Source organism: Erythrolamprus reginae, chromosome 2, assembly GCF_031021105.1.
Source record: "Erythrolamprus reginae isolate rEryReg1 chromosome 2, rEryReg1.hap1, whole genome shotgun sequence".
Lineage (NCBI taxonomy): Eukaryota > Metazoa > Chordata > Lepidosauria > Squamata > Dipsadidae > Erythrolamprus > Erythrolamprus reginae.
The window spans coordinates 190,048,858-190,069,178 of NC_091951.1; the positions used below are offsets into that span (position 1 = coordinate 190,048,858).

General features: G+C 41.0%; 1 protein-coding gene across 3 annotated transcripts in view; it reads right to left on the minus strand.

Annotated features, from left to right (window-relative positions):
• The window catches only part of PFKM (phosphofructokinase, muscle), a 71,039-nt gene that overhangs the window by 1,308 nt on the left and 49,410 nt on the right, over positions 1 to 20,321 (minus strand). For all 3 annotated transcript variants that reach the window (XM_070740896.1, XM_070740894.1, XM_070740895.1), the window contains exons 11-22: positions 19,834 to 19,959; positions 17,899 to 17,963; positions 17,179 to 17,242; positions 13,144 to 13,290; positions 12,020 to 12,090; positions 11,274 to 11,361; positions 10,626 to 10,778; positions 8,860 to 9,024; positions 7,294 to 7,355; positions 3,434 to 3,545; positions 3,098 to 3,197; positions 1,971 to 2,076 (exon numbers count right to left, since the gene is read on the minus strand). In XM_070740896.1, the coding sequence (XP_070596997.1) occupies positions 1,971 to 2,076; positions 3,098 to 3,197; positions 3,434 to 3,545; positions 7,294 to 7,355; positions 8,860 to 9,024; positions 10,626 to 10,778; positions 11,274 to 11,361; positions 12,020 to 12,090; positions 13,144 to 13,290; positions 17,179 to 17,242; positions 17,899 to 17,963; positions 19,834 to 19,959 (1,259 nt within the window). The remainder of the gene's footprint in view (positions 1 to 1,970; positions 2,077 to 3,097; positions 3,198 to 3,433; positions 3,546 to 7,293; positions 7,356 to 8,859; positions 9,025 to 10,625; positions 10,779 to 11,273; positions 11,362 to 12,019; positions 12,091 to 13,143; positions 13,291 to 17,178; positions 17,243 to 17,898; positions 17,964 to 19,833; positions 19,960 to 20,321) is intronic.

A 20,321-nucleotide genomic window follows, 5' to 3' on the forward strand; every position in this document is an offset into this window, starting at 1 on the left:
TTCCTCCCAGGAGATTCCTAGAGAGGCCCCACAGAGGCTTCTCCCCACATTTTCCAGCCCTGTTTCCTCCCAGGAGATTCCTAGAGAGACCCCACAGAGGTTTCTCCCTGCCATTTCCAGTTACAGTTTCCGAGGCTCGGGCTTGTAAATGGAAAATGGTTCTTGAGAAGAGGCAAAAAAATCTTGAACACCCGGTTCTTATCTAGAAAAGTTCATAAGTAGAGGCGTTCTTAGGTAGAGGCACCACTGTACTCCAGTGCATCTCATACTCTGAAAAATATGGTATTTACCTGAGGTTGGGAAACTTGTAGGAAGCTATGACAATGGGCATGCTCACAAAGTTAAACCATAGTAGTCTAGAGGTTAAGGCACCAGGTTATAAACCAGGAGACCATGAGTTCAAATCCCAGACACACACTCTCAGTCCAATCCACCTCACAGTTATTGAGAGGAAAACAGGAGGAGAGAGCATTAGGTATGTCCCAAAGATGCTTTTTCAAGAGGCAACTAGACTTTCTGGTTTCCTTTGAAGACGTTTCATTTCTCACCCAAGGAGCTTCTTCAGAGCTCTGAAGAAGATGTAACTCTAAGCTATAAATTAAGGTTCCCTTTATAGATTAGTCCCCTTTATGGATTATGGTCAATCAGAAAGGTCTGCAGTTTGGTGATTCGAATCCCTACCACCATGTAACTGAGTGAGCTCACATTACTTGTCCCAGCTTCTGCCAACCTAGCAATTCAAAAGCATGTGAAACTGCAAGTAAAAAAAAAGGGACCACTTTCAGTGCACAGGTAACAGCATTATGTGCGCCTTTGGCATTTAATCATGACGGCCACATGACCACAGAGACTTATTCGGACAGCGCTAACTCATTGGCTTTGGTGAGCACCGCCCCCTAGAGTCGGCAATGACTAGTACATGTGTGAGGGGAACTTTTATCTTATAGCAGAGGGTATCCAAACATGGCAACTTTAAAGACTTGTGAACTTCAACTCCCAGAATTCTCCAGCCAGCTGGGTCTTAAATGTTGCCAGGTTTGGAGACCTCTGCCTTATGGATTACTGCCTTGTCGTGGTGAAGAGGCTTGCATAACTCAATGAAGCTATGAGCTATGCCATGCAGGGCCACCCAAGATGGACAGGCCATAGCAGAGAGCTCTGACAAAACATGATCCACTGGAGAAAGAAATGGCAATCCAGTATCTTTGCCTTGAAAACCCCATGGACAGGTAAAGGGTAAAGTAAAAAAAAATGATGAGCCCCTCAGATTGGAAGGTATCCAATATGCTACTGGGGAAGGGCAGAGGACTATACTACTAGCCCCAGAAAGAATGAAGTGACTGAGCCAAAGCCAAAAGGACCCTCAGCAGTGGATGTATCTATCTACAACCCCATGGACAACTTATAAACCTTAATTTATAACTTAGCATTACATGTGAAATGAGTCAGGTTCAATGAATCATGGTCAAGTTATTTAAGTCATTCAGTTATAAGCTGAACTGCATATTATTGGTTAGAAACATATCCTGTTTTCTTCAAGGAATTTAAGGCAGCTCATGCACATAAACCAGCTCTGTGGCTATGTGGGGCTGACTGTATGGCTGAAGTTGCATTAAATCTGGATTTTCCTAGTCTTCTTCTACCTCCTTATCCACTACAGTGCCTCATTGCAGATTAAGCCTGAAACATTTATTCCATTGCCAGAAAAATGTCCTTAGCCTTCCTTTTCCTTTGCCATTTTTTAAAAGATTTCTGAACTTATGTTCACCACAAAAAGATCAGAAGAATAGGTGACACAGTAAATACCTATGGCAGTTGCATGCAATTCATATCAGATTTAAGTGCTTTATTCTAACAATGAGGGATAGAAACTATTTTAAAAAGATTCTTCAGTTCCCAAGTAATACTGTGGATTTACCTAACTTTCCATGGTATACTTTCTGATTTTTTTCCCTACAGTGAAGACTTACTCAAAATCTGTTTCTTCTTTCAGTTCCATCATTGGCTGAAATACCAGGGCGCGTCTGCGCATACCCAGCAGGCAAGCCGAATCAGCAGTGTTGGCAAAGATACGACCTGCAAAAGGAGCACATAAAATGTTTAACATTTTTATGGAAGCTTGAATTGTTATTCTTCTATTGGAAAGCATTTATTTTGAAACATTGGTTGTAAGTGATACAATGGAATTCAGCAGAAAAGTCTTTCATGAAACAAAAACAAACCCTGAAATTAAGTACAGTACTGCATCACACTTTGAATATTGATATTTATTTATTTATTGATTTGATTTGATTTGATTTGATTTGTATGCCGCCCCTCTCCGTAGACTCGGGGCGGCTCACAGCAATAATAAACAATATATAACAAATCTAATAATTTAAAAGAAACACTAAAAGCCCCATTATTAAAAGCAAACATACAAACAAGCATACCATACATAACTGTATAGGCCCGGGGGAGATGTTTCAATTCCCCCATGCCTGACGGCAAAGGTGGGTTTTAAGGAGTTTACAAAAGGCGAGGAGGGTGGGGGCAGTTCTAATCTCTGGGGGGAGCTTGTTCCAGAGGGTCGGGGCCACCACAGAGAAGGCTCTTCCCCTGGGTCCCGCCAAATGGCATTGTTTAGTTGACGGGACCCGGAGAAGGCCAACTCTGTGGGACCTAATCGGTCGCTGGGATTCGTGTGGCAGAAGGCGGTCCCGGAGATATTCTGGCCAGATAGATGGATGGATGGATGGATGGATGGATGGATGGATGGATGGATGGATGGATGGATGGACGGACGGACGGACGGACGGATAGATGGATAGAGAGATAGATAGATAGATAGATAGATAGATAGATAGATAGATAGATAGATAGATAGGATTTGTATTCCGCCCCTCCCCGAGGACAATATATGTGAACTGACATATATTAAGCCCTGACTTTCATCAATAGACCCCAGGTTTCAAGACCATCGTAGATAGTATCAAAGCTCTGGTGTAACTATTCCTTCGCCTGCTGTAATTGATTTCTCCCCTACTCTGTTTATTACCAACACGGGTGCGGTTGCCCACCAACCCAAGAGGCAATCCAATGGAAAGCTCCTACATACCATGTCTGGAGCATTCTTTGATCTTGCCAGACATCCATGCCACAGCTTTGGCACCCATTTTTGTTCCAAAGTTTCGGTCAAACGGAGTTGGTGACCCACCCTGTGAAGGTAGAAGGAGAGTCATATTAAATTATGGGTTGAACCTTAAAGTTATGGAAGTGTGATGGGGACAGTAAGTTGAAGTTTGAAAATCTTTGGGTAGAAAGGACTGCAGTGATGGTGTTGAGGCGGGTAAGGAAATAGGATTCAGTGGGCTCCAATGGCTTTTCTGCCCCAGGATACTGATTTCAGTAGGTGAGTTCACAGAGAGTATCAACTCTGATCTTTCTGATATACCTGCTGCATATGTCCCAAAACGTTCTTTCTGGTATCAAAGACACCTTTTCCTTCTTCTGAATACAAATTATATATGAAGTCTGTGGTATAGTTTTCATTGGATTTTTCATTCCTGGAAGTGAAGAAAAGAGGCGTTCATGTGTCAGGAAAACGTAGAACTGACTAAATAAATAGTCCATAAAATGTAAAGTGTTTTGGTATGGTACTGTCAAAAGGGCATTTTATTTCAGAATGTTATTGATAACCCTTGCACATAGAAACATAGAAGATTGACAGCAGAAAAAGACCTCATGGTCCATCTAGTCTGCCCTGATGCTATTTTCTGTATTTTATCTTTGGATGGATATATGTTTATCCCAGGCAGGTTTAAATTCAGTTATTGTGGATTTACCAACCACATATGCTTCCATCTATCTATTTTATTCACGTGATCTTCCTGCTTCACTGATTAGAATCTCATTTTCATTTTGAAACCTATAATTTGTAGTTACCGATGCTGTAAATTATGAATATCAACGTTCAATCCACCTGGAAAGCATTTCGCTGAAGAAGGTGGATTTCAAAGAGCAGCCTAAGTCAGTTCTTCAATCTGGCTCTTTTGAGCATCCCATACTTATTTTCATCAAATGTAAACTTGGGCTTTAATCTTGTCCCTTTGCACAGAAATCAGGTGAGCTGAACAGCTGTTGCACTTGTTTTCGTATATGCATCAGCATGAGGAGAAAATCATGTACATTATATATAGGCATTAAAATAAAAGGAGAATCTTTGTAGCTTGGGGTTGAAATGAGGGGTCCTTGATGCTCTCTGAGATAGTTCATTACCCAAACCAGGTTTACACCATCACAAACTGATAAGCTAGTTTGAGTAATGAAATGTCTGCAAGAAAAGGCGGTAGGGAAAGCAAGTAGGATGCTTGGCTGCATAGCTAGAGGTATAACAAGCAGGAAGAGGGAGATCATGATCCCGCTATATAGAGTGCTCGTCAGACCACATTTGGAATACTGTGTTCAGTTCTGGAGACCTCACCTACAAAAAGATGTTGACAAAATTGAACGGGTCCAAAGACGGGCTACAAGAATGGTGGAAGGTCTTAAGCATAAAACGTATCAGGATAGACTTAATGAACTCAATCTGTATAGTCTGGAGGACAGAAGGAAAAGGGGGGACATGATCGAAACATTTAAATATGTTAAAGGGTTAAATAAGGTCCAGGAGGGAAGTGTTTTTAATAGGAAAGTGAACACAAGAACAAGGGGACACAATCTGAAGTTAGTTGGGGGAAAGATCAAAAGCAACATGAGAAAATATTATTTTACTGAAAGAGTAGTAGATCCTTGGAACAAACTTCCAGCAGACGTGGTTGATAAATCCACAGTAACTGAATTTAAACATGCCTGGGATAAACATATATCCACCCTAAGATAAAATACAGAAAATAGTATAAGGGCAGACTAGATGGACCATGAAGTCTTTTTCTGCCATCAGTCTTCTATGTTTCTATGTAAAACAAGCAACCTCCAAGGACGCCCCAGGTATCAAAATGCTTGTGCTGTTTTCCATGATACCTCCACTGAATGGGAAACTTGTGACCTTCCTGAGTTACAGCGAGTTGCAGAAAGACGCTGAGAGCTGTCTACTTATAATATCTAAATATTTCTCAACTTTGGGAACTTTAAGACATATGGACTTCAACTCCCAAAAGCATTGCTGTTTGGGGAGGTAGGAGTAGAAGTCCGTTCAAGTTTCCAAAGTTAAGAAATATTGATCTAGAGCAGTGATTTTCAACCTTTTTTGAGCCGCAGCACATTTTTTACATTTACGAAACCCTGGGGCACATTGAGCGGGGGGGGGGGGGGGGGGCTAAAAAAAGTTTGGACAAAAAAATTATCTCTCTTCCTCCCCTTCGCTCTATTTCTTTCTCCCTCCCTCTTTCTCTCCCTTCCTTCCTCTTTTTTGCTCTTTCTCTCTCCCTCCCTACGTCCCTCTATATCTTTCTCCTTCCCTCCCTCTTTCTCTCTCTTGCTTTCTTTCTCTTGTTCTTTCTCTCTCTCTTGCTTTCTTTCTCTAGTTCTTTTTCTCTCACTCACTCTTTCTTTCTTTCTTTCTTTCTCTCTTGCTTTCTTTCTCTCTGAGCTTCGCGGCACACCTGACCATGTCTCGCGGCACACTAGTGTGCCACGGCACACTGGTTGAAAAACACTGATCTAGAGAAATCTACGCAGGCGATCCAATACTTTATTCTCTTGACCCAAAAAAGTGAAAAAGCAAGCTAAAATATAAAATGCCTGTTTTTCATTTGGGACACTGGTTTATGGCAAGAGAAGGGTCTGCAGAATGGTAGGCTAAACTGCCTGAAATACCCTGCTGCCCATTTTGCTATTATTGTTAGTTGGACATGGGCACAGTATTCATTCTCTATTTACGACATATAAACTGATAAGTAGTAAACGGGCACTTCTGGCTATATGCTGGTTTGAAAGCAGTTCTCTGTTTCCCTAATCCTACAGTACAGTGTCAGCAATGTTGGGTAACTGAGCATGGTTTTTTTTTTTTCTTCCATAGCTAAGCTAGTTTATTTTAGGCCATAGCTAAAACGTGACAAAACTAACATTTTCCAGTACGCTGCGCATTTTAAAAACAATTCATACAGGCATAGCATCTTTCTACGAGCCATTAAACTAGTTAATTTTTTTTCATGTTCCATAGAAGTCTGAAAAATATGTTCAGATTTTTTTCAGATTCCATAAAACTCTGGGGGGGAAATGCAGCTGCGATAATTAGATTTCGCAAAGGAACACTGCACTTGTATGCAATGCGAAGTATTTCTGAAGTATTTTCAGAATTACTCGCGAAGCGTGCACAATCCTAGTAATTTCTATGTTCTGTGAAGACCTTCTGAGCCCAGTTTATTTTGGGAGAAGGGTGATGAACATGCACACTACAGTTACAGCAATAAATGCAAAGGTGGGCTGCTGGGGGTTTGCAGGGGTTCAGGAGAACCTCTAGCTAAGATTCTGTGCAGTTCAGAGAACCCCCAAATCTCACTCCTGGCTGGGCCCACGCACCCTGTTTTGGATGCAAGTAAGTGCAGGGTGCACGTGGAGGCTCAGGAGGGTGAAAAATGGGCCTACCGGAAGTTCGTGAAAGGCAGAAATTGGCCACTTTCTGGCCTCCAGAGGGCCTCTGGGGAGGCTATTTTTGCCCTCCCAGAGGCTTGAGAAAAGCCTCCATAGCCCAGGGAGGGCAAACACCACCCCCACCCCTGCTGTGGTGCAGGAGGCCAACCAGGTCACGCCCACAATGGCCACGCCCACCCAGCAACCGGGCATAGAATCCCTTGCTATAATTTTTGAAGCCTGCCCTGGCACGTAGGCATAAAAATACCTTTGCTTCTGTTTCTCTTGCAGTGTCAGCCATTTCCAGACCAGGAAATAAAAATAATAATTTATTTTTTTTAAATTTGAACATGCTTCTCCCATCCCTGTCTAGTAAGAGGACTAGGAAGAGTCCCGACAGACATTTTCTCAAATTACACTCCTGCTTTGGGCTCAAGATTTATTTTGTCAAATAGCTGTCTAGGCTGCAGCTCTTCCTCCTATTTCTCCAAGTTATTTTTATATCCCATTCCAAAAAGGAGCAACTTTCATCAGACTTACAGAGAGCTCAATAATTCTAAACTTTTAATCCCCTCTAATAAGTTTAGTCAGGTACCTATCTCATTTATCTTTTCTTCCTTTCAAATATGTTCACCTATACTTTTATATCTTATCTTCTATTCTTTTATTTACTTGTATTATTACATATCTTTCTCTTCAATGTGTATTATGTATTGGACTAAATAAATAAATAAATAATACCTCAATATTAGGCCTCTTTTCACTGTGGTTTTCATTTTCTCAGTCAGATGCTCCACGTTCATCTGTAAACCAAGGGGGGAAATGGCAATATTTGTTTTATATCCCTCAAATTGTACCATTAACACATTTCAAACACAACACCATAGATTTTATTACACTAGTGAAGCCACTAACTTTACCACATAGCTTATTACAGAATCAAAATGTAGCACCCCCATGGGAATACTTTTCCATGTCAAGTTTATTAGGTACTATGTTGTATGTATTAAAGCCAATGATAGTTTGAATTTGTGGAGATGAGCACACTAAATAATTATGTCTAAGAATGTCAAATTGCATTATTTATGTATTTATTTTATCTATCTATCCATCCATCCATCCATCCATCCATCCATCCATCCACCCATCCAGGAATAAGCTAAGGTGTTGGTTGTCACCTTTAAAGCCTTTTGTGATGCAAGACTTGGATATCTGTTGACTACCTTCTCTCTTTGATCTCTGCCCATCTTTAAGATTTGGAACAGAAGAGTTCCTTTTAGTCTTACCTGAAATATCTTCAGGGACTCTTAGATTCCACTTTCTCAATCACTGCCCCCACCCCTCTGCAACAGTCAGCTGTATTCCAACTCTGTTATATTTTGACAAAGCTGTTAAGATTTGGGTGTTTGGGCAAGTCTTAAGGATTTGAAGGGTTGTTTACCCATTTCCTGGGGGGAGAGGTATGATTAAATTTATGAGCTATGGTTGTTCTTTTACAGTGGGAAATTATTGTTGTATTTTCATTTTTATTACTGTTCTGCAAATGGGTCATTCACTTAAGAGTCAGACATGGTTGGAATGTCATATTACCTTAGTAAAATAATCATAGTAGCAACAAAAAATAATCCTTCTCATGCAGCAGTATGTTTCTGATAACATGCATTCCCTCTCGTTTCTAACTGGTATTTTGTCCCCTGTTCTACCAGGAAGTTTAGGATTCTTCTAAGATGCAATAGTGCTCATTTATCCAAATACTGGCTCCAGCTCATCCTCTAGATCAGGTGTCAGCAACCTGCAGCTCTGGAGCCGCATGTGGCTCTTTGGGCCCTGTGCTGTGGCTCCGTCAGGTAATCTCACCATTGGCTGGCCCTGCCCTTCGCCCTCCCCTCCCAGTCACTCCTCGCCTAGCCTGAGAAGCTAAGGGCAATGGTGGGAGATGGAGAAGAGACCAGGGCAGAGACAGAGAGATACAGAGAGGTGGGGTGGGGGAGAGAGAGAGATGTCAAAAGGATTTTGTGATTCCCACTGTTTTTTAAATAACTGGTTCTCTGCCCAAATGACCAGCTGGGTAGGTGTGGCTTGGGGAGGGGTGTCATGTGACTCGTGGAAGTGAGTGATGTTGAGTTGGCCACGCCCACCCAGGTTTTGTGGCTCCCGATGTTTTGTTTTCTGTGGGAAACAGGTCCAAATGGCTCTTTGAGTGTTTAAGATTGCATACCCCTGCCTTAGATTATCAACACATGCAGTCCTCCTAGGGCCAGGTATGAAGTTATAGAGCAAACTTTTGCCTCTGCAAAAGATGTTCACCTCCAAGTCATGGATGGTGAAAGGATCTTCATAAATGTAGGCAGCATCTGCTCCAGCTGCTAAGCCTGCCATAGTAGCCAGGTAGCCACAATAGCCTCCCATGGTTTCAATGATGAAGACCCGCCGTTTGGTGCCAGCTGCAGACTGTTTGATGCGGTCGCAAGTCTAGGAATGAAACAAAAAGAAAACCTTTGAATGGGAGCTGGAAAATACATTTTGGGGGACCATCCGAAGAGGGTTAGCTTAGCTACTATAAAAAGGAAGCAAACTCCACCCCTTCCTAGCACTGATTATGTTACCTAGTTGGGCGGCATTTGCAAGCAAACAACCAAGCTTTGCTTGTTTCTTAGTTTTTATTTCTTAAGACTTCATTTAAACATACGATCATATTGAAGGAAGGGGATATAAAAGAGAGAATGGGGTGGGCGGGTGTAGCTAGACCAGTGCAAGGTAGAAATAAAGGTAGTCCTCAATTTACGACCACAATGGAGCCCAAAATTTATGTTGCTAAGAGAAGACATTTGTTAAGTGAATTTATCCCATTTTGCAACAATTATTAAGTGAGCCACTGCAGTTGTTAAATTAATAACCTAGTTGTTACGTGAATCTGACTTCCCCATTGACTTTGCTTGCAGAAGGTCGCAAAAGGGGATCACATGACTTCAGGGCACAGCAACGGTCATAAATATGAGTCACTTGCCAAGCATCTGAATGTTGATCACATGACCAAGGGCATGCTGCCCACAGGGTCATAAGTGTGAAAAGACATGTCACTTTTTTCAGTGGTAACTTCAAACGGTCACTAAATGAACTGTTTTAAGTTGAAACTACCTGTATATAACATACAAAAACTTTATTGTATTTATTGAGACAGGTACCAATACCTGCTCTCTCTTGTCTATCCAGGAGCAACTTTCCAAGTGCTCCAAGTGGGGCTCCATGTGCAAAGGGCAAACTCTGCCACTGATAAATATCCCCCTCATTAATTTTAATTGCATTAAATTGCCTACCAACTTTGTTCATTGTTTATTGATCATTTAGTTTGGCCTAGGATTACTAAGTTTAGTACTCTCCAGAATTAGAACAGCTTTCTTTCAAAAGTACTAAGAGACGTGGTGGTGCAGTAGGTAGAATGTAGTATTGCAGGGTAATTCTGCCAATTGCCAGCAGTTCGATCCTGACTGGCTCAAGGTTGACTCAGCTTTCCATCCTTCCAAGGTCAGTAAAATGAGGACCCAGATTGTTGGGAGTAATAGGCTGACTCTGTAAACTGTTCAGAGAGGGCTGTAAAGCAGTGTAAAGTGGTATAGAAGTTTAAATGTTGTTGCTATTGCTATTCTTCCTTCCACCCTTCCAAGATGGGTAAAATGAGGACCCGGATTGTGGGGGCAATATGCTGGCTCTGTTAAAAAGTGCTATTGCTAACATGTTGTAAGCCGCCCCAAGTCTAAGGAGAAGGGCGGCATAAAAAATTGAATAAATAAAATAATAAATAAAAAAATTTCAGATTCCAACAGCCCATTTAAAACTTGCAGATGTTAAACCCTAAACCTATATCCTCAAAATAAACAAAACAATATTAATGTTTTTTGAACCATCAGATCTTTTTCTTTCTTCGAAATCTGTTCTGGTTCCTGTGCGCAGGAAATACTTGTTGCTACTGCAAACCTCCTCCTCACTTCAAAAATGCAAATTTAAGCACTGCCAAGATTCTACCCTTGGTGATTTTTTCCTGAACTGGAGCTGGGATGCTAAAAAGCACTTACTGCTGTTATGGTGTTGAGGGCGGTGTCTGCACCGATGCTGAAGTCGGAACCAGGAACATTGTTAGAAACGGTCGCAGGAATCACACAGATCGGGATGCAAAGCTCTTCATATTTACACCGCCCTTCAATTATTTCCAGACTGCCAGTAAAAGCCTACGAAACAGAGGAAAAACTCCTATAATCCAACCAGGAATCCAACTTCCTAAATTTGTTCAGATGCTGTACTCAAAACCCCAAGATCGTAAGCATCGTCTTCTTACAACTCGTCCCTTTCCCTCTCTAGTGCAGTGTTTCCCAACCTTGGCAACTTGAAGATATTTGGACTTCAACTCCCAGAATTCCACAGCCAGCGAATGCTGGCTGGGGAATTCTGGGAGTTGAAGTCCAGATATCTTCAAGCTGCCAAGGTTGGGAAACACTGCTCTAGTGGTACCAAAGGAACTTCATTCCCATGGTCATTCTTCCCTAGAATCAGATTTGCATCAAAATAAGCTCTGAACTTATTTTCCTTTGTTCAGTTGGGTTAAGATGCAGGTGTCAGACTGGAAGGGCTTTTCCCAACACCTTTTGCTTGAGGAAAGAGTCTTCCTATTGATCCGATGTAAGATCAGTGAATTGATCTAATAGCCGAACTCTCCACAGGCCTACCTCAAAACCACCAATGATAATCAGCCCGTGGATGTTAAAACTGGCAATGTTGTTGCTGATTTCCTCAAAGTATTTCTTGGGCAGAGTCCTATGATCAAACAGACAAAATCAATAAAATGTACCAATGATCCTCCTACACACAGTCCCTTTAATTCACTCATAGAAAGTACCAGAAAGTTCTCCGTTAATCCAGAAGCTTCTTGTCACCCTCATCCGAGAACTGACCAATCTGATTCCGCATAGGGCGTGTTTGGAGCATTTCAATTCTTCCCAGTGCTGATTGCCCTTGACTTACGACCACAAATAAGGCTGGAATCTTGGTTGTTAAACAAAGCGGTCAATAAGTGAGGCATCGTGCGACTGCTTTGTTCAGGGACAACAATCCTGGTGCACCTGGGTGTGGTTGTTAAGGGATCTCATGGGTCGTTAAGTGGACAGAATCCCAGATAAGAAGCATGGGTGCCTCAGAATAGAGGAGGCGTTGGGAGGTTTTGCCACCCAAATTCAAGCAGGATTTTCAGTCTCTGAGAGGAGAGATACTTGTATGAAGTCTGTGCCTTGCTTTCCCCTCCCATCAGAGATAACCCCCACACTCCTTATCACATTACACCTCTTTAGACTCTCTTTTAAATTTGGGCCTTTTAGTAGTATGTGCTTCAATTTATATCAGAAGAAAGCGTTTCAATATGTTTAGTTATTTTTTAAGTGTGCTTATTTAATATGAAGCCTTGGTCTCCTCATAATACCTTTTTGTTCCAAGATTAGATCCACCTTTTCCAGTCCAACCACCAACTCCTGCCCATCCTATTTCTTCAATCTGAAAAAAAACAAAACAGGGCTGGGAAGAATTTCTTGGCTCAGTAACACAATTATTAACACAATCTTCTGCTCAATAGCCACACAATGGTGTACAGAAGAAGAAAAGTTTTAAGACGCATGATGGACTTGTGAAAAAGCAAAAAGATGTGGGACATAACAGAGAGTATTTCAAAATTTATATTTAGGTGATATGGGAATTTTTCTTAGTAGCATTTGCAGCCAGTCAACTAGAAAAGGCTTATAGATTAGTTTTATACAGGGCAACTCCAGCAAGGCTATTATATGCACAAATATGGAATATAGAAAGATCCATAATGGAGAAATAGATTGTGAAGATAGCAACTTTGCAGAAATGGCTAACGTGACTTTTCTGATTGACAGGGAGGGGGGAGGGAATACAATTTTTTTTAAAACTGGAAATCCTTTGTGGACTTTTTGCTATATTAGAAATATAAATTGGTGATTTGGGAAGGTATTGATTAAAAAGGTCAGTTTATTGGAAGGGACCAATGATTTGTTATTCGGGAGGATGAAATGGTAATTACTATACTTCTAACTGCTGCAAAAAGATTAGTAGATATCTTTTCCTTTCCTTTTGTTTTTTAGATATTTTAAATCTTTCTTACTACTTTCTTCTTTCTACTTTTTTTTGTTATTTTTCCATAAGCCTTTTTAAATCTTATGGCAATTTTTCTTTTAATAAAATACATTTTTTTTAAAAAAAAACAACGAATGCTTTAAGAAAGGAACACACTTTCTTGGCTTTTTGATGGAAACTGATTTTAGCTTATTTAAGCCTAAAGTGTAATGTCCCATTTTTGTTCCTTTGGGTTGGGACCTTTTAAGTCTATAAATATGTGTTTTACTACTCTTATTTATTTTAAAAATGGTGATGCTGAAAATGGGCCATTCTCCTACAGAATTCTAACTACCCATTGGGGGAATGTTTTGGCACTGCAAAGCAAAAAAAAACAAATCTGAGGATCACAAGTGGCTCACAGGTTGTCCACTCCATTCTAAGAGGAATGGATGGACAGGTTATATGAATTACCTTTCCTTCAGCAAGACCCTCAAACCCATCATGCACGGCCAGCATCCTATGTCCATGGATCAAGCCAATTCTGACAGTGGACCTCACAGCTGCATTCATGCCTGCGGCTGGTGCACCTACATTCATCACTGCCAAATTGTAGCCACTCTGGAAGGGAAAAAAAAAAGAATTGGGCTAAAGTCAGAAATGGCTTCCAATATGTACAGTATATAGAAAAGTTCTTAAGTAGAGGCGTTCTTAGGTAGAGGTTCCACTGTGTGTGTGTTTGTGTGTGTATGTCACATGTTTTTTTGCTGAATTTGAAAATTAAGGGAGCCTAGGATAGATCTATTTCGGCTTTATTTTGGCCTCATCAGCTAGCCATACCCACTGGGACTTGAACCTGCGACCTTTGCCTTGTAAGGCAGAGAATTATCCTCTAGGTTACAGTATCCAATCCCGTCAGCTCTGCACCAGGGAAGGGTTACATATTTTTGTGTCGAATATATATATACACACACTGTATATATATACATACGCACACACACACATACAGTGGTATCTCTACCTAAGAACGCCTCTACTTAAGAACTTTTCTAGATAAGAACCAGCTGTTCAAGATTTATTTTGCCTCTTAAGAACCATTTTCTACTTAACATCCCGAGCCCAGAAAAATTTCCCAGGAAATTTGAGAGTGGCACGAAGGCCCGGCCAGTTTCCTGCCATTCCTCCTGGGTTTCTCTTTCTGACGCAGTGTATGGGAGGCAGCCTCGCACTCGGTGTATGGGAGGCACGTGCTCCTCGCCGCCTCAGAGTCCCTCCTTTTTTTTAAAGCCTTAAAGTTTTGGATTTTTTTGATTCCCCTCCCCTCCCCTTCTTCCTTCTGCAGCGACTCACTTCTTCTTCTTCCTCCTCTTCCTCTTCCCACCCAAATTCTGAGCTTTTATTTCTTTCCTAATGGGTTTGCACGCATTATTTGCTTTTACATTGATTCCTATGGAAACATTGCTTCTACTGTACTTACAAACTTTTCTACTTAAGAACCTGGTCACGGAATGAATTAAGTTCTTGAGTAGAGGTACTACTGTATATTAAAAAGGAGCTATGATGTTCCTTTAATATACCAGGGTGATTCGACACAAAAAACATGTAACCCTTCCCTGGTACAGAGCTGAAGGGAGGGGATACTGTAGCTTAGAAGTTAATTCTCTGCCTTACAAGGCAAAGGCTGCAAGTTCAAGTCCTAGTGAGGGTATGGGCAGCTGATGAGGCCAGAATAAGGCCAAAATAGATCTATCCTAGTCTCCCTTAATTTTCAAATTCATCAAAAACGTGACATTATATATGTGTGTGTGTGTGTATAATATATATATATATATATATATATATATATATATATATATATATATATATATATATATATATATATATATATATAGAATAGAATAGAATAGAATTTTTATTGGCCAAGTGTGATTGGACACACAAGGAATTTGTCTTGGTGCATATGCTCTCAACGTACATAAAATAAAATATACATTTGTCAAGAATCATGTGGTACAACACTTAATGATTGTCATAGGGGTCAAATAAGCAATGAAGAAGCAATATTAATAAAAATCTTAGGATATACGCAACAAGTTACAGTCATACAGTCAACATGGGAGGAAAAGGGTGATAGGAATGATGAGAAAAACTAGTAGAATAGAAGTGCAGATTTAGTAGAAAGTCTGACAGTGTTGAGGGAATTATTTGTTTAGTACAGTGATGGCGTTCGGGAAAAAACTGTTCTTGTGTCTAGTTGTCTTGGTGTGCAGTGCTCTGTAGCGACGTTTTGAGGGTAGGAGTTGAAACAATTTGTGTCCAGGATGTGAGGGGTCAGTAAATATTTTACCCGCCCTCTTTTTGACTCGTGCAGTATACAGGTCCTCAATGGAAGGCAGATTGGCAGCAATTGTTTTTTCTGCAATTCTGATTATCCTCTGAAGTCTGTGTCGGTCCTGTTGGGTTGCAGCACCAAACCAGACAGTTATAGAGGTGCAGATGACAGACTCAATGATTCCTCTGTAGAACTGAATCAGCAGCTCCTTGGGCAGTTTGAGCTTCCTGAGCTGGCGCAGAAAGAACATTCTTTGTTGTGCTTTTTTGATGATGTTTTTGATGTTAGGTGACCATTTTAGGTCTTGAGATATGATAGAACATAGAAATTTGAAGGTATCTACTGTTGATACTGTGTTGTCTACTATTGTGAGAGGTGGAAGGGTTTCTCTTAAAGTCTACCACCATTTCTACGGTTTTGAGTGTGTTCAGTTCTAGATTGTTCTGGTCACACCAATATATATATATATATATATGCCATGGCATTTTAATAATCTGACGAAGTTAGCAGCACGCTAACGAAAGCTAAGTGGTTTTATTAAAGTTTCTATGTTCCGGTGATCGAGATGGCTGCTGCCTCATATCAAGAATAGTCCTAAAAATGTGAGTTCCAGGTACGTGTGTGAATGATGAGGCAGCAGCCATCTCGATCACCGGAACATAGAAACTTTAATAAAATCACTTAGCTTTCGTTAGCGTGCTGCTAACTTCGTCAGAGTATTAAAAATGCCATGGGAGACAATCACCTTTATAAAGCATTATTCAGTCTGCTCATTGCCCGCGGGCAATGCTTTATAAAGGTGATTGTCTCCCATGGCATTTTTAATACTCTGACGAAGTTAGCAGCACGCTAACGAAAGCTAAGTGATTTTATTAAAGTTTCTATGTTCCGGTGATCGAGGACATGGGTAAAAAAATTGCAAGAGCAGACATGTACCACTATAGAAAGTAACAACGACAATGGGGGGAAGAAAGGAATACCAAACACCTCCGAAGCATTGCCTCACAACTCCACCCCCTCCCTTGGGGAGGGAAAAAGGCAACAGACACGAGTAAAAGCGGTAGATCTCCCTACAGCCAGCAGGATTAAGCCTCACAATTCCACCCCCTCCCTTGGGGAGGGAAAAAGGCAACAGACACGAGTAAAAGCGGTAGATCTCCCTACAACCAGCAGGATTAAGCCTCACAATCCCACCCCCTCCCTTGGGGAGGGAAAAAGGCAACAAACACGAGCAAAAGTGGTAGATCTCCCTTCAGCCAGCAGGATTAAGCCCACAATTAGGCTTACCGCAGGGGGGAGGGAAGGGTGTGGCCCCGTGACGCGGGCAATGAGCAGACTGAGTAATGCTTTATAAAGATGTTTGTCTCCCACGGCATTTTAAAAACTCTGACGAAGTTAGCAGCACGCTAACGAAAGCTAAGTGGTTTTATTAAAGTCTCTATGTTCCGGTGATCGAGATGGCTGCTGCCTCATCATTCACACACACACACACACACACACACACACACACACACACACACATATATATATATTTCCTTTGGGGGAACCAATACAGAGGCTACAAACACTCACTCAGAATCAAAATTTAATATTAATTGGGAATGGATGCAGTTGTCCAGGAGAGCAGATGATACCTATGTTTCCTCCTAGCATGATACATCCCTCTGTCCAAATACCAAGCAAATGGGTGCATATTCAGCCATTCTAAACAGGGCATTCCATATTACAAAAGGAGATATGAAAATGCTTTTTCTAGAACCCCAGCTTTATTCCAGATCATATATATGAGCTGTAGGGGCGCAGTGTTTAGAATGCAGTATTGCAGGCTAATTTTGCCAACTGCCAGCAGTTTGATTCTGGGTGACTCAACCTTCCCTCTTTCTGAGGTTGGTAAAATGAGGACCCAAGTGGGGGCAATAAGCTGGCTCTATAAACTGCTTAGAGAGGGCCATAAAGCACTTTGAAGTGGTATATGGCCTATTACTATTTTTTCCCTCAAATTAGGAGCAGTTTTTGATATTCTCAGGCAAGAGAAAGGATTATTACGTCATCTGCTACCCAACCTTTCTAACTGCCATCTCTAGCATGCCAATTTTGAGTTCTGCCATTGAGCAGTAATTGTGGGTTTGTTTGTTTGTTTTGCCTGCTATGCTATCTCCTCCCATCCCAACCATTACCTTGGCTGAGGGTGGACGCACGTGGGCCAAAACCTTGTACACATTCCAGTTATTCATAAAACTCCTGTGGGCGACAAGAAAATTATGGTGGATATTTGATCAGCCATGAACTTTTCAGCTGAAAGAACATTTGAAAGAATGATAAAAATGCTCATTGTTGTTTCTCCATTTACAGAGAGAGAGAGACAGACAGAGAGAGAGAAAGAGAGAGAGCACTAACTTCAAGGGAACAGTAGCAAATAATGAAAAGAAAAGGATTGGGAATGGCATGCAGCCAAACGTAGCTGATTTCAAAAAGCAAACAGGGTGGTCCTCCTGGATCAATCCTGGTCAGGGAATCAACAAGACCAACAAAGCTACACCGAAAGGTTGAAAATTATCTCTGAAAAAGCAACAGTAAATCCTGGTGGCTACATGGACACCACATGAAACTACAGAGATATGTCCATGCAGCCACCAGAAAATCAGGGTTTGAAATTTTACTCTTCACGGTTAATCTGAACTATAAATATAGCTCTGTGCATAATGAAAGTGCTTCAGATATTTTGTGACGGTAGCAATGCCCTGGGATAGTCTTTCTGACACCACACGTCGGAGAAGGGCAGGATCAAATCTAAAATAAATTGAGCCACCCCTCCTGTTTTTTCCTCCTTGTTGTCCTCTTTCTCTTTGCCATCGTTCATTTTCAACCCCTTTCTTCTTGTTCAATCTAAGCCTCACCTTCCTCTGAGTTTGAGAGCATCATCGAACCGTCCTTCAGTCATTGCTGTTGTGACATCTTTGGTCTGTTGAAAGAATTGGAAACGGTTACTGGATTCTTACACACACAGCTTGCCCGCTGTTTGTAAAATATTCCACCATTTACTCAAATAAGAAACTGGGAAGAGGAGAATATTTGTATTTTTAGAGAGATGGGCCATCTCGGCTTGGTGGCACAACTGCAGATTGTCCTTGCTTAATGATGGTAATTGGGACCAGAATTTTCTCTCTTTTTTGGGCTGTGTGTATTAATTTTTTTCTCCACCATAATCTCCATATTCTCCACCATAATGTTTATTTTTACGTGAAAGGACCGTCCTTTGCTTACAGCGCCGCTGCAGTGTCCTTTTTCATAAAAATAACAATGTTTATTTTTACGTGAAGACCTCCCTTGGAAGGAGCTGGGGAATCCCTCCCAGGAAGAGATTCTGGGGGCGGAGCTTTGACATCACCAGCAGGTTGCTAAGGACGCCAAGGTGATCACTTCCTGGATTCCACGGAATCCAGTTAGTGATCACCTTGGCGTCCTTAGCAACTTGCCGGTGACGTCAAAGCTCCGCCCCCGGAATCTCTTTGTGGGAGGGATTCCCCGTTCGGGTTCAAGTTCGGCCGAATTTTGCGTAAAGTTTGGCCGAACTTGCCGAACCTGAACACCGTTGGGTTCGCCCATCACTACTTAGGATGCAACTTCAGTGATTGATCATTAAGTACCACTAGGTCAACACCTTCATAAATGGTCACTGAATGAGTGGTCATTAATCAAGGACCACTTATATTTGAAAATTGTGGTCAAAATGCAAAACAACAGACATTATTAAATCTATGCAAAGAAGGATAATTTCAGATTCTATTCAATGTTATAATAATAATAACAGAGTTGGAATGGATCTTGGAGGTCTTCTAGTCCAACCCCCTGCTAAGGCAGGAAACCTTACACTATTTCAGACAAACGGTTATCCAATATCATTTTAAACACTTCTAGTATTGGAGTATTCACAACTTCTGGAGGCAAGCTGTTCCACTGGTTAATTGTTCTAATTATTAGGAAATTTTTCCTTAGTTCTAAGTTATTTAGTTTCCACCCATTGCTTTTTGTTCTACCCTCAGGTGCTTTGGAGAATAGCTTGACTCCCTCTTCTTTGTGGCAACCCCTGAGATATTAGAAGACTGCTATCATGTCTCCCCAGTCCTTCTTTTCATTAAACTAGACATACCCAGTTCCTGCAACTGTTCTTCATATGTTTTAGCCTCCAGTCCCCTAATCATCTTTGTCACTCTTCTCTGTACTCTTTCTGTTAAATCACTGCACCGGAGACTGCTTCAGTATTAACAGTATTTATTTCAGAGACATAATGTAGAACAGTTCTCTCTAACAATCAACTCCTAACAAGGGCAACGGCTAATCCGTTGCCCTATTTATACTTTTTTCTTAACGCGGGAAACTTTTTCTGACAACCGTTTATTTTTGGCGGCAATCTAAACCAACGCCGTGTCTTAACCAATCAGTGAATTTCCCCTTATTTCTTTTAAAGGAACATAACACTTTCTAGAGTCTCAACAATGTTATCACAGATATATTGTTTTGCTCTTCCACTTCTAGACAATAATGTTGATGGTGCTTTTCCGCAAGCAGTTTTTTTCCTAGCTTTCTTTAATCTGGCTTTTTGAAGGCTGATAAAGATTCTACTGATTATGGAAACTGTTGAGCAATTTTACTATATATTGTAATAGCCTAAAGGCTTTTCCCCAAATACATTAGAAGGTTGGGGTTTTTTTAAAGAAACTGCCATTGTTCAGAAAGAGAAAGGGTTTGCTAAAACAATAGAACCCACCTGTGTGTGAATGAAGGTAAACTAATCTCTTACAGATCAGTTTGATAGGAGAGAAAATGCTTACCACTTGAACACACTCCATAAGAGGAAGGCGGATGGCCTGATTACCAGACAGGCTGACAACGCATGCTGGGGTATCTGGAGTTCCTTCCATCAAGGCCATAACAGCTTCCACTCCCATCCTGCTTCCCTGTGACATTAAAAAAAGGGTGGTGGGGGTGGTGTTCCTTTAAAATGTTAGGGAAATTGGGACTTTTCCCAGATTTTCATCCCAGGTTACCACATAATATTTATTTATTTATTTATTTACTTACTTACTTACTTACTTACTTACTTACTTACTTACTTACTTACTTACTTATTATTTACTTACTTACTTACTTACTTACTTACTTACTTACTTACTTACTTACTTACTTATTGGATTTGTATGCCGCCCCTCTCCATAGACTCGGGGCGGCTAACAACAGCGGTAAAAACAGCATGTGACAATCCAATAATAAAACAGCTAAAAACCCTTGTTATAAAAACCAATCATACATACAAACATAC